The following is an 11,530-nucleotide window of genomic DNA, read 5'->3' as shown; positions in this document are numbered from 1 at the left end:
TCTGTTACTGTTTCTAAAAGCTATCATTACGCTTATCCTGTTCTGAAAACAGACGGTTACACTGCTTTGGCCTATGTCTTAACTTTCTCAAATACCATGTTAGCCTATCATTCTGTATTTCAGATCTCCGTTGGCGCTCCATCCCAGCTGCTTTTCCCCCATCATTTAAAGTAGAAAAGAGTAGCTTGAGAGTTGGGTTTTCCTTGCCCTCTATAGTGTTAATTTACTAGAGCAAAGGCACACTATTTCAAGGACCTCCACCCCACACATCTAATCAGCTAAAGAAAGTGTAAGTGTGTTTAGTATTACCTGATTGTCTTTTGTGAGCGTCAGAGGGAGGAAGGCTGTTTTCTTCAGTAACCGAGTTGTGATACCCAACGAGACTTTTAAAATTTTGCATAAAGTCATCAACAGTAGCAACCACTATTCCATTATCAACATAATTTGAAAGTGTTTTGAGATTCTTCTCTGAATACATAAAAGGAGATGTATTAATACTGAGCGCTTGTTATCAAAAGAAGGAGAGAAGTATTCATAAACTTTGTTTTTACCTGTTAAGAAGACAACATGTCTCTGCTGTATGTTTTGAGCCTGAAGCCTGATAAGACAGTCTAATTCCGGAGCATTTCGAGTTTGAGAATCACAATTATGGTAAGACAGAATCTCAACCAAGTGCTTCTTTTGGTGAGTATTCAGAAGGGTCAGCAGACTCAGGGCATTAGCATTCATTCTATAATGGGGGGAAAAAAGCACACTGTTAGATACTTGATTTAAGGTCAGTCTAAATATTGAGTCAAAAGACAAACATAAGAGTAAGTTCTACTTAGTTGGGCTTTGGAGAACATAATTAAAGCTGAAGTGTTTTCACAACTGGTACTTGAAGACCACTACTTACCTCCCCAGCTCTTTCAGTTTTTTTTGTATTTTACAGTGGACTTTCCACTGCCATTTTCCATCTGGGGTATTGAGATCCTCCAGAAACTTTAAGAACTGTTTTAATTTATCTGTGTTGGAGATATTGAATAGAAGTTAAATTTTGCAGTATGTAAACTGAAAATACTGCTTCAGTATATACATAAAGCTGCTTTCTGTGTTCAAAGTATAGCTACCCGACTACGAACATTAGCCTAGTACTTCAGGTTTTCATCCTAGCAGATTAGCCAACAACAACATTCCAAAACGGAGCTGCTTTTTTGTAGGTCAGACGCCTAACAGTGGTATCTGCTTACGTAAATTCAGTCATATGTGGTCTGCCTTGCTAATATATCCATTTAAAAAAATGGGAACTTTGTTAACTATTCAATTGCAAATACTGAAAAACTACATTTTTTCACTTTTTTTTCCTACCATATTTGTGGATTGAGTAGTAAGGAATAAAAGGTTCCACATAGATAACTACACAATCTAACACAAACTGAGAAGGACAAGATCTCCAAGTTCACATGTTCCCCAGAAACATGCTCTCCAAAAAGGCCACTGAGGTACAAATGAGACTGAATTAGCTGCAGTTCAGTTCAAAAGCCTCACAAAAGTTAGACAGAAGACTTGAAAATTAGAAGACTCGATTCCTCACTGCGATGAGTACAGCATCTCTCTCGTACACTAAAATGCTAGGCTTTTTTGGTCTGTGTGCTAAAGTGTCAGAAAGCACCGCACTTACCTGTAGTGATGGACTCTGGATTAAGGACAGATTCGTCCGACACAACAAAACCACCAGACACAAACAATTCATTGTAAGTGTGATTTTTCACATCATCCAAACTATCGACACCCGCAAAGCTGACACAAGAAAGCCTCTTCAAAGTTACTAAGCCAGGTATCTGTTTAAAAATGTTATAGATCAGAGATGTATACCAAAGATCAGACAAAAAAAAAAGGAACTACAAAACTTTCCAACTGACTAATGCCAAATATCAAACTTCAACAAACATTTTCAAAGAATTCTTATTTCTCCTCTTGCCTTGGGAGGTGCTCTCTCAAAAATGTTACAGGAATGAGACAAGCTGAGCACTTAGAACAGGTTTGCTTTCTGCCAGCACAGGTTCACAAGCCACAGCTGTTGGGAATACCTGCAGCATCCGACAGCTGCCTTCACTTGCCATTGGAGCAGCACAGAACTAGAAGCAGAACTACGTGGGCCTCTACAACTTTACAGCTACTAAGAATAAATACGCATTGGCACGTATGCGGAGGTGGAAGAAGTTACAGGTATATGATGGAACAAGACTAGGTATTTACCACAACCATTTTGGTTTCGTCAAGCAGCAACTAAACGCAAGACATGGTTTAAATGCTATGTTGATATGAGAAAGTAGCCTTGCTCCAAAGGAGCTTGTCTCGCTATGTTTTAACAGTAGCTTTCTATAGTACACATTTACTTATGTGAAATACCTTATGGATGAGGTTGGCGATGTCTTCATTTTGAATAATTATCAACAGTTTATCTAAAGCAGCTCTTCGTCTGAGGAACTGTTCTGGATGGCACTCTGTATTACCTAACTTTGTAAGATACTCCTAACGCCACAGAAAGAGAAGATGATGAAGAAAAAGTGAATAGGTCGTTCGGCCAGAGCAATCCCCACACGATGACCATGTTAAGTCAGTTTTCCACTCGAATGAATCTCAGAGGGACTGGTTTCCTTGTCTTTCCGATATGTTAATCAGAAGGATGTAGCAACACAGAAACAGGCTGTTCCAGCAAGTCAATCATTCTTACAGAATCGCGCATAAATGGCCAACTGACAGTCTACCAAAACTGCATGAGTTTTCAAGTACAGCCAGAAGTTTTGGTTATTTCACTTTCAACTTTCATCTTCTACATTTAAATACAGAAGAACAGTGATCTCCAAAAGTTACCTGTACTACTAACTGGAGGGGAAGGGAAAAAAAACCCCAAACCACACATACCGACTTCGTATATTCTTTCTAAAAGGGTAAGCTATCACATTTTTGCCCTTGTTGTCTTTTTTCGGTAAGGCTACCCCCCAGCAGTATCTTCAGAAAGAACCAAACTACAGCCTGTTCTGCTTTCCAGCTGTAAGAAAAAGACTTACATAAAAGCTAAATATAAGCAAGACTACCTCAGAACCTCAAAACAAGAAATGGGACAGGACAGCCTACTTTTACAATTAACTTCCACAATTCAGCACTTTTTGAAACAAATTTCAGACTACCCGATGTTTGCAAGTCCAGTTTTACACATTCTGATTTGAAAGGCACACTGTTCTATTTTAACACTAAAGAGAGGTTGAACTGGAACATATTTACCTTGATTTCTTTGCAGAGAACGCTTTCCTCCTCTTCATGAATATAAAATTTCACAGTATTTTTCTGTACATCTTTAATAATTTTGACCAAACTGTTAAATACTTCAGGTTTTAACTGGCTTATAAAATCAGAAAGGGCTGGTTGGGTTGAAATGTTTATGTTCTCTGGGGATTTCTGTGTCTTCTCTGGTGGCTCCATCAGATCACCACTGGAAGAGGTCTGATCAGATGTCAACATATCCTCCGTTTTAGCATCCACGTGATCTACTTCCTCCTTCACTAAGGGTAAGCTTGACGAGCGCTGCTCATTAGAATCCAGGTCTTCCACCGCGTCATTACACAATGGCTCTGATAACAATGCCGTGTCGGAGTCCCTGCAAATGGGTAACGTGTCGGGTGGGGGATTCAGTGCAGCATTACTCACTACTTCTGCCGATTCAGGACTAGAATAAATTGGTGGAGTATGCCTAATGCACGAAGAGGACAGAATAACACTATTCAACTTTTCACTTAGCGTCTCTATGTATTCTTGGACAGAAATCTCTGATGCCTGTAAACATATGTATTCAGAAAGTCGCATGATCCTCTCTCGGGCAGAGAAGACTGGTGTGGACATACCACTAACATAAGCAATATTCTTTTGCTGCAAAATTTCCTGAATCTTTCTTGCAAAGAGATTATATTCTTCTAATAGTGTAGTCTCTATTATTGCACTAATGGAATGCTTAGTTGTAAAAGGGTGATCTGCTAGCCCACACTGATCTTCAAGTTTCTCCACTTGTCTTGTATAAAGTCCATCTTCTGCTGTCCCCTTTTGTGTGTCTGAAAATGGAGAGTATGGAAACTGATAATCAGAACTTCTCTGTCTATTTATTACCCGGGGGTCATTAGGAAAGGCATCCTTTGGCGGTAAATACACCAGTGGTTCTTCTGGTGATTTCAGACCTATATAGGAAGAGTTAATCATCATCATCTCGTGTTTGAAAGTCACACACAACTGATACACTAAAACCTCCAAAACACAGTTTTAAAACAGCATTACTGTTGTGCCCCCCCACCAATCAACTTAAATCCAAAGACTCGAGTGCTACTGTCTGCTGAGGTACAGAAGCACAGAAAATTTAACAGCTCCTAAGACAGCAGAACAATAAAGTCAGAGTTTGCTCAGAAAAGCAGAACATAAGTAATTTTCCCAGAGATAACATCTGATTAAGTGTAATGGGAACTGCCTTAATTACAAAAAAAAAAAAAATTAGAAATCAAGCAGGGTGACAAATTATTCAAATATTTTCATTTGCTACTAGGTTATAATCCTCAGACTTTCAAAAGGCTTATTTTAGCCACACGCTACCCTGTGGAGTTAGACTGCGAACTGCAAGCTGCATGTCTGATCTCGCAATTGAGAACAGAAGTTTTTTTGCTTAAAAAGGCAGGACCTAAGTCTCACGGTTATTATTGATACACACAATCAGTTCTGCTGCAAGGAGTGCTGAAAGCCTCTCATAATCCAAACCTCCCATCAGTTCTGCAGCACTCGGTTTCTTCACCATCCACATTCAAAACTACGGTTTTGTTTGTTTTTAAACCAAGTTTAACACTGTGTTGCAATTAATGATATATATACACAGATATTTCAGATACATACAGGTATTTCAGTATATCACTGTTCCATAAATATTTCAAAGGAGGTTTTCTTTGTTGGTTTTGTTTGAGGGGTTTTGGGGGTTTTTAAGTGTTGTATTATTGTTAAAGCTAATACAGTTGTAAGCAGAAAACCAGATTTCTGGAACAGAAGCAATAACCAAAACTAGAAACTAGTATAGACAGTTTCTAGAAGTTAGTGTTCTTTTGGAACACAGTTGTTTTTGCAGCCAGTTAAAAAAGTTATATTCAGTCCCTAACGTGATCGTGTCCATTCAGATCTAAAAGGAAAACACCTGCCACGAACAGGATCCCTTTTTCGAGGGGACAGTATCACCTCATAGTTACTTTATGCCACTAGGGTTACACAGAGAAACCAGAAATGTGGTTCCATTTCATTTCCTTATCAATGAAACTCTATGTTCTTTCTTCATCCTTTGAGTCAACCCAAATTTCTAGTTTTCTTTAAAAGCACTAACGCAGATATAAATCAGGTTATTCCAGTTAGCTCCATTCTATTTTATTTGAAACTTTTTGCTGTTGCCCTATACCTTCACTGGTGAGCCACGCTTTTTGCATACACAAGTGTATTAATTTTAAAAGACTTTGAAGAACTCCGTACCAAACTACAATGTTAACAGAGTAAACTTAGTCTAAGCTCGTTTGAGATACATGGTACTTAAGAATATGTTATGTATCTTGTTCTTCTTGAGCTGCTCAACATGTACAAGCTACATCACAACTGTAATCAAGAAATACTGTAGTATAAGAAAGTCTTAGTAAGAAGATTAAAAGCTGTACTATGGCTTTACATTTGGGGCTGTTTTTACAACTTCTTACGTTTTAGTACAGCTAATCAGTTGCATACCAATTTTTAGCAATGAAATTTTGTTCTGTGGCTTTCCTGTCTGCACCCCCAATACAGGTAAAATTTCAAATCCTAAGGTTATTGAAAAAATTAATGTACAATCCACTCATCCTGATTTGATGGAAAGCTTCTGTAAAACAATTACATCATGAAAAAAGTTTTCAAGATATATATGATTAAGAACTGATTAGGTTATTCTTCAAAGGTTACTATTTAAAGTTTTCCAGAAGGAAAGAAACTTTGTTTTAAAAACCAAAAGCCTTTGTTCTTACTAAAGGTTTTTATTTAAAAACATTAAGCAGAATTTAAACAGAAAGATATACTGCTGAATATGAAATCCAAAATATTTTCTAACGTAAAAAACGGGATTAAAAAATAAAAGGATTATTTAAACTAACGTTACCCTTATTTAAATAGAATTCTCTGAAAGTGGCATTCTTCATAGATCTACACCTTTGGGTCACAAGCCTTCACAAAAAACAAATGCATGAGCAAGGAGCAAACCCCAAATAAACACTTCAGCAACTATTAAAAGTATGATTTACTATTTCAAACATACTCTTTGTTGGCAATACCTTGTAACTGGATCTGTCAAAGAACCCAAAACAAGAACTGCCTGAAAACAATCTTAGACAGAACAGCTGTGGAAGAGCTGCTGAAGTAGTTATCCTTGCAGATGAAGAGTCACATTCTTCACTGCTTAGGAGAGGTCCTTCTTCAGTGACTCAAGAAAGAAGACTGATTCTTGGGTAGATTTTGAAATCAGAAACTCAACCACCACCTGACAAAGAAAGCCTAGAACATTCTGCTTCTTCATATCCAAAAGCCATCACTTTTAAGAACGTCTATTAATGCATTCATCTTCCCTTGCAAGAGAAGGAAGAATAAGCAAGAACAAACACCGTTTCTGCGCTTAATGTCGAAAGCCAAAGAAGAGTCCCAATTCAAGAGAGTTCTCAAATTCAAACCAAAACTGAATTAGGATGGGTTTGCTAAAATACACATCTGCCCAAGTTAGCTTTCAAAAATAAGACTCAGGTTTGCGTACCATTGTTGGAAGTTTAGATTATGTAATCATTAAGAAATGAACATCATCATACAGAAGTGGTCCAGGCGAGTTGAGGACCTATGAACAACTATCTCCTCCAACACCTTCTGATGCTCTCGGGGAAGAAGCAAGACAAACCCCCCCACTCCTCAAGTCACAAACTATGAAGAGTTAAGTTCTTCAAGTAAGTTTAGCTGAAAGTGATCCCTGTATCAAAAGTAAAACATATTTTTGTTTAAAAAGAAAACACAAGAGATTGCTAACTCGCCTTCCTGCAATTGTGCAGAGATTAAAAAGACTGATGTTCTCTGAATCCCTTTCTATAGCTACCTTGCTACAAAAATGAGACACAGAGAAACCATCAGCTTGAGAAAGCAATCAGTTTCAGAAAAGAGCAAAGCTTCCTTTAAATTATATTACTGAATTGATCTTAATTCCCTAAACTAGAAATTCAAAGCCCTCTAGAAGATACTATACAGGAGATATGCCCAGTAAAAATCGAGTGCCAGTAGCCCAAAACATTAAAGGCTCTTTTGACTCTCCCACAGCCTTCTTGATGTACTTCAATAAAATGAGCCCACTTGCTATATAGCATATTACTTTTACATATTAATTTTCTGATCAGACTTCAATACTGGGTGAGAATATGAGCTGCTCAGTAGTTCAGGCCATAATGACCTATGCAAACCGTCCCACCCACTCTTCTCACCTCTTTATCTTCGTATTTTTACAGCCGATCCTTTTGAACTCTTCCTACCCCTCCTGAAGGACAGCAGCAATTGGCATTTGTATTTATATAGCACTTTTTACATGATCATATTGCAGAGCTAGTCAATAGCTAATGACTGCAGCAAGAGCTAATTTGGAGAACTGACCTTGCAGGAACTCAAGAAATCCCGTGATGCTCATGGCAATCTCTTTCACCTCTAGAGAACCGCACTTCTCCCTCTCAGAAGACTTCAGAGACATTTTTTTCTAGTAAGATTTGCAGTCTCACAGATGACTGTGCAACATGTCGGTCAACTGACAAACCCTTGCATGAACTCCCACATCCAGCATCTATGATGTATTACAGTTTTTCGATGCTTAATCATCCACTTAACTAGTTATCTCAGCAACCATATCCTCACCTATACGCACAGGGGCCATTTTCTCCAGGAGTAAAAGAACTAACGTCCTATCCAAACAACTTTACAGTCTCCATACTCTACAACTTAGCAAAACATCAGAGCAGATTTTTGACGTTTGGCCCTTAAAGAAAGTGCACAAAACGTTACCCAGAACTACCCTGTCATTTCGTTGGAAGGCCTATGAATACTGTAAAGGGAAGCCTGTTTCCCCTGCCCTCCTACCTTCTCAGCCAAACAAAAAAAAAAAAAAAAGAGCTGCTGAACTACACAACTGGATGGACATCAAAAGTGTCCAAGAGACAGATTCCAGCATTTCTGGAACATGATCAGAAATCAGTAAGTTTTTACTCAGAGAACGCAGTTAAATTCTATCTAGATTTAGTCATAAGACAGCTTGATTTGTAGCCTTGAATTTAGCGCTCTTGATGACTATTCCTACAGCCCAGTTTCCACATCCTTCAAATCCATGCTTTTATGCTCTTCCCAAGACTTGTCACTGTTGACTCATCAAGAAGCAGAACAAGAAGCTGCTTCTGTAAGATTATTTAACATTTAAATATTTAGGTAAGGACAAAGACTTTGAAGCACTTCCAGCAGAAGAGCTTGATGCAGTAAGAAGTAGACTACTTTCTATAAGGAGAACACATTTTTCATTACTTTTCTGGATTACTAGTTGCAATTATCTGCCCGTCCAGTCTTTCAGCAGAACCTAGCAAGTTCAAACACTGAATTCAAACAGTTATGTACCTCACTAGATAAATACTCAAGCATTCACATTTCTAAATTATGTCAGTATCTACCCAAAGCAGTATTCTCTACCAGTATGTTTTCATCCAGCAGATTTCTGTATTAATCAAACATCAGAAACAACTACATAGGCTATATATATGCTTGTGTCCCAACACGTGACCCAAGAATGGGATCTATGAAAGATACAAACCTTTAGAACATGTTTTCATTCACTATTTGTAGCAACACAAGAGTTAAACCCATCTTACCTGTAATTGGAATAAGTTTCCAGTGCATTCCAACTTCTCCTATATTATTTGAGTTGGAATGTTGCCTGCGATAAACATGTTCTATAGGTGTACTAGGACACGGACTGTAGTCTTCAAAAGTACTTACACTTCCAGTGCTTGCTTCCTAAAAAACAATAAAAAGTCTCAGCTCAAAACTTTTTTTTTTGGTAGCTATTAAGCTTTTACATTCTGAACAGCTGACAGTAAGAACGCACCTGAGTTCACCAGCATATTGGCAATTTTGCCATCAATCACATCAAGTCAAACTTGGAAATGTTTACGTGAGGTACTTATATATTTCATTTACCTGTTTGATAATTCCTGAGGCAGCTGTCTTTGCTGATGGTGTATCGTTAAGTAAGTAAGGCAGTCCTGAGCACATGCCTTAGAGTACAGAAGCTGGGTGGCACAGGTAGGAAAGGAGGCAAAGAGGGGAAAAATTTAGGAGAACTGTCTGCTCCTCAGCCTGTTTCAGGCTGTTGTCTTGATAGCTGACTACAGCCATGAGATGTTGGCATTGCTGAGGAACTGCCTGCAACTAGTATGAAGCCCTTGAACAATCCAATTTGATCTCATGTTCCAGACGGTTAGAAGCCAAACAGCACGGAGATTACAGGTAGGACAAACTCTTTCCTGCTCCACGACTTAGAAACTGGGCTTTGTGTAGAAGTATCAGTACAAGACCATAGAACAACCACTCTGTAAAGTAATGTGATCAAGCAAGCAGCTGGGGCACTCTGAACCCTAAGCACAAGAGCCTTCTTCAAAGGGTGTTCTGCCAGTTATATGCTGTCACGAAAAGTACGCATGGAACACGCATACACCGCTGCACCAAGAGGGCACATGAAGAGAGCTAGGCATGCGTTTAAGTGCTCCTTTTTCAACTCGGAATTTTTCAACTCTGCTCCCGCCAAAACTAAACAAAGCCAATTCCCCAACCATCTTTAATATCCATAGAGCATTTAAGACCTTCCACTACGCACATTTCTTAACGCTTTCTCAGACATTGCTAGAGGGACAGAAACAAGCCCATCATCTTTTCCACAGTACAGGACCAAAAGATGAGGATTGCAGGATCCTCACGTGCGCACACAAGCGAGGGGTGTTTTCCTGCCCTATAAAATGCCTGCTACTACTAAGGAGGAGAGAGAATACACTTTGAAGAGGCTGGACCAAGACCAATTCCCAAAAGTGGAGCAGTAACTACAATTAGAGCAAAAGGATGCTTGTAAAGCAGTAAGAATCAATTTATTAACCCTGAGGTGTTGTCACTGGAACAAGTCACTAACTCACACACTGGAACAGTCAGCTGAGGTAAGCCGTTGCCATTGGGGTTTTTTGTTTGTTTTTAAGATAATAGTCCAGAACCCATAAAGCACATTTAGTTTCCAAGGACAATCAAGTTAGTTTTGCCAATCTGTTCTATCAAGACGAGAGAGACAGCTACCATTAAAAGGACGCAGCTCTCATGCTGCTTCTCTAGAGGAACTATTGATCACCTGTGGATAAACCTTCTCGTTTAAGATACCTCCAGCCAACTCCAAGTATCAAATACAGGTTGCAATTTGACTTCTTTCACTTTCTTGCTTATGACAAGAAAGCAACAGGCTGGAAAAAAAGTCTTGAAGTTATACAGCCTACAACTGATATATTTATTTTTGGTTTGCATTTGGGGGGAGAAGAGGGAAGAATTCCGGGTGCATAAGCTTTGAAAGAGATTGTCTCAACTTAGATCTGGAGGAGCCTGGTCAAAAAAAGGCTCGTTTCGGTGCCTGAGATGGAATTTCACGATCATGACAAGTAGTCATATCCAAACCACCTATCAGGTCTGTAAGGTTAAAGACTTAGTACACAATCATTAATGGCCTGTCCTTAAACCACTGCTGAAAGAGAGTCCATATGGAACAGCAACTATTGCCCTACAAGCTACTTTTGGGAAGAGTAACAGCTAGGCAATAACTATGATGAGGAACCCTCAAATCTCTCCTACTGTGTTTCAGGTTCAATGAACCTCAATACCCTAGCCAGACCAAGAATCACCCCCGCAGGAGGAGGAAGATGGAAGGCAGTATGCAAGCTGTTTCAGTAACACTATACCTGTTCCACACAACAACTTCACAGACTGCTAAAAAAACCCCACCACCATAAGCAAGGTGAAAGCCAGAACAGAGTATCTTTTTTCTACAAGAGACAGAAGACAACTGCAAGGCTTCGGTCTCAGCAAACATGAAAAAACACCCTCATATACAGCACTCGGCAACAGAATGACAGAAGTTTTGCTGTCTATTGCTGGAGCAGCTGCATACGACACTTATTGTAAAGCTAGTGAGAAAGACTGATCATGATTGCTTTCCATCGGTCAGATACTGTTAATTATAATTTTATTACAGAAAAAGTAGACAAAGAACCAGGAACACACATCTTGGAGTTAAGAAAATGTCCATATACGCTCTTACCAAACAGAAAAGCTTGTTCACAGAAAAGTTAGTGCTTATCTATGTTTTACCTATGTAAAAAAAATAGAAATTTTTTTTCATTCAGTCTCATAATATTTATGA

General features: G+C 38.8%; 1 protein-coding gene across 10 annotated transcripts in view; it reads right to left on the bottom strand.

Annotated features, from left to right (window-relative positions):
* The window catches only part of TASOR (transcription activation suppressor), a 35,287-nt gene that overhangs the window by 2,286 nt on the left and 21,471 nt on the right, over nucleotides 1-11,530 (bottom strand). For 8 of the 10 annotated variants that reach the window (XM_072876393.1, XM_072876391.1, XM_072876390.1 and 5 more), the window contains 7 exons: nucleotides 8,952-9,096; nucleotides 3,268-4,211; nucleotides 2,392-2,514; nucleotides 1,661-1,820; nucleotides 896-1,004; nucleotides 552-730; nucleotides 310-468 (listed from right to left, as the gene is read on the bottom strand). In XM_072876393.1, the coding sequence (XP_072732494.1) occupies nucleotides 310-468; nucleotides 552-730; nucleotides 896-1,004; nucleotides 1,661-1,820; nucleotides 2,392-2,514; nucleotides 3,268-4,211; nucleotides 8,952-9,096 (1,819 nt within the window). The remainder of the gene's footprint in view (nucleotides 1-309; nucleotides 469-551; nucleotides 731-895; nucleotides 1,005-1,660; nucleotides 1,821-2,391; nucleotides 2,515-3,267; nucleotides 4,212-8,951; nucleotides 9,097-11,530) is intronic. The other 2 variants (XM_072876392.1, XM_072876389.1) reach the window with 1 other exon arrangement.

This window comes from Ciconia boyciana, chromosome 11, assembly GCF_034638445.1.
Source record: "Ciconia boyciana chromosome 11, ASM3463844v1, whole genome shotgun sequence".
In the NCBI taxonomy this organism is placed as follows: Eukaryota; Metazoa; Chordata; class Aves; order Ciconiiformes; family Ciconiidae; genus Ciconia; species Ciconia boyciana.
The sequence above is the reverse complement of the archived record's forward strand: the minus strand, read 5'-3'. Positions and strand labels throughout refer to the sequence as shown.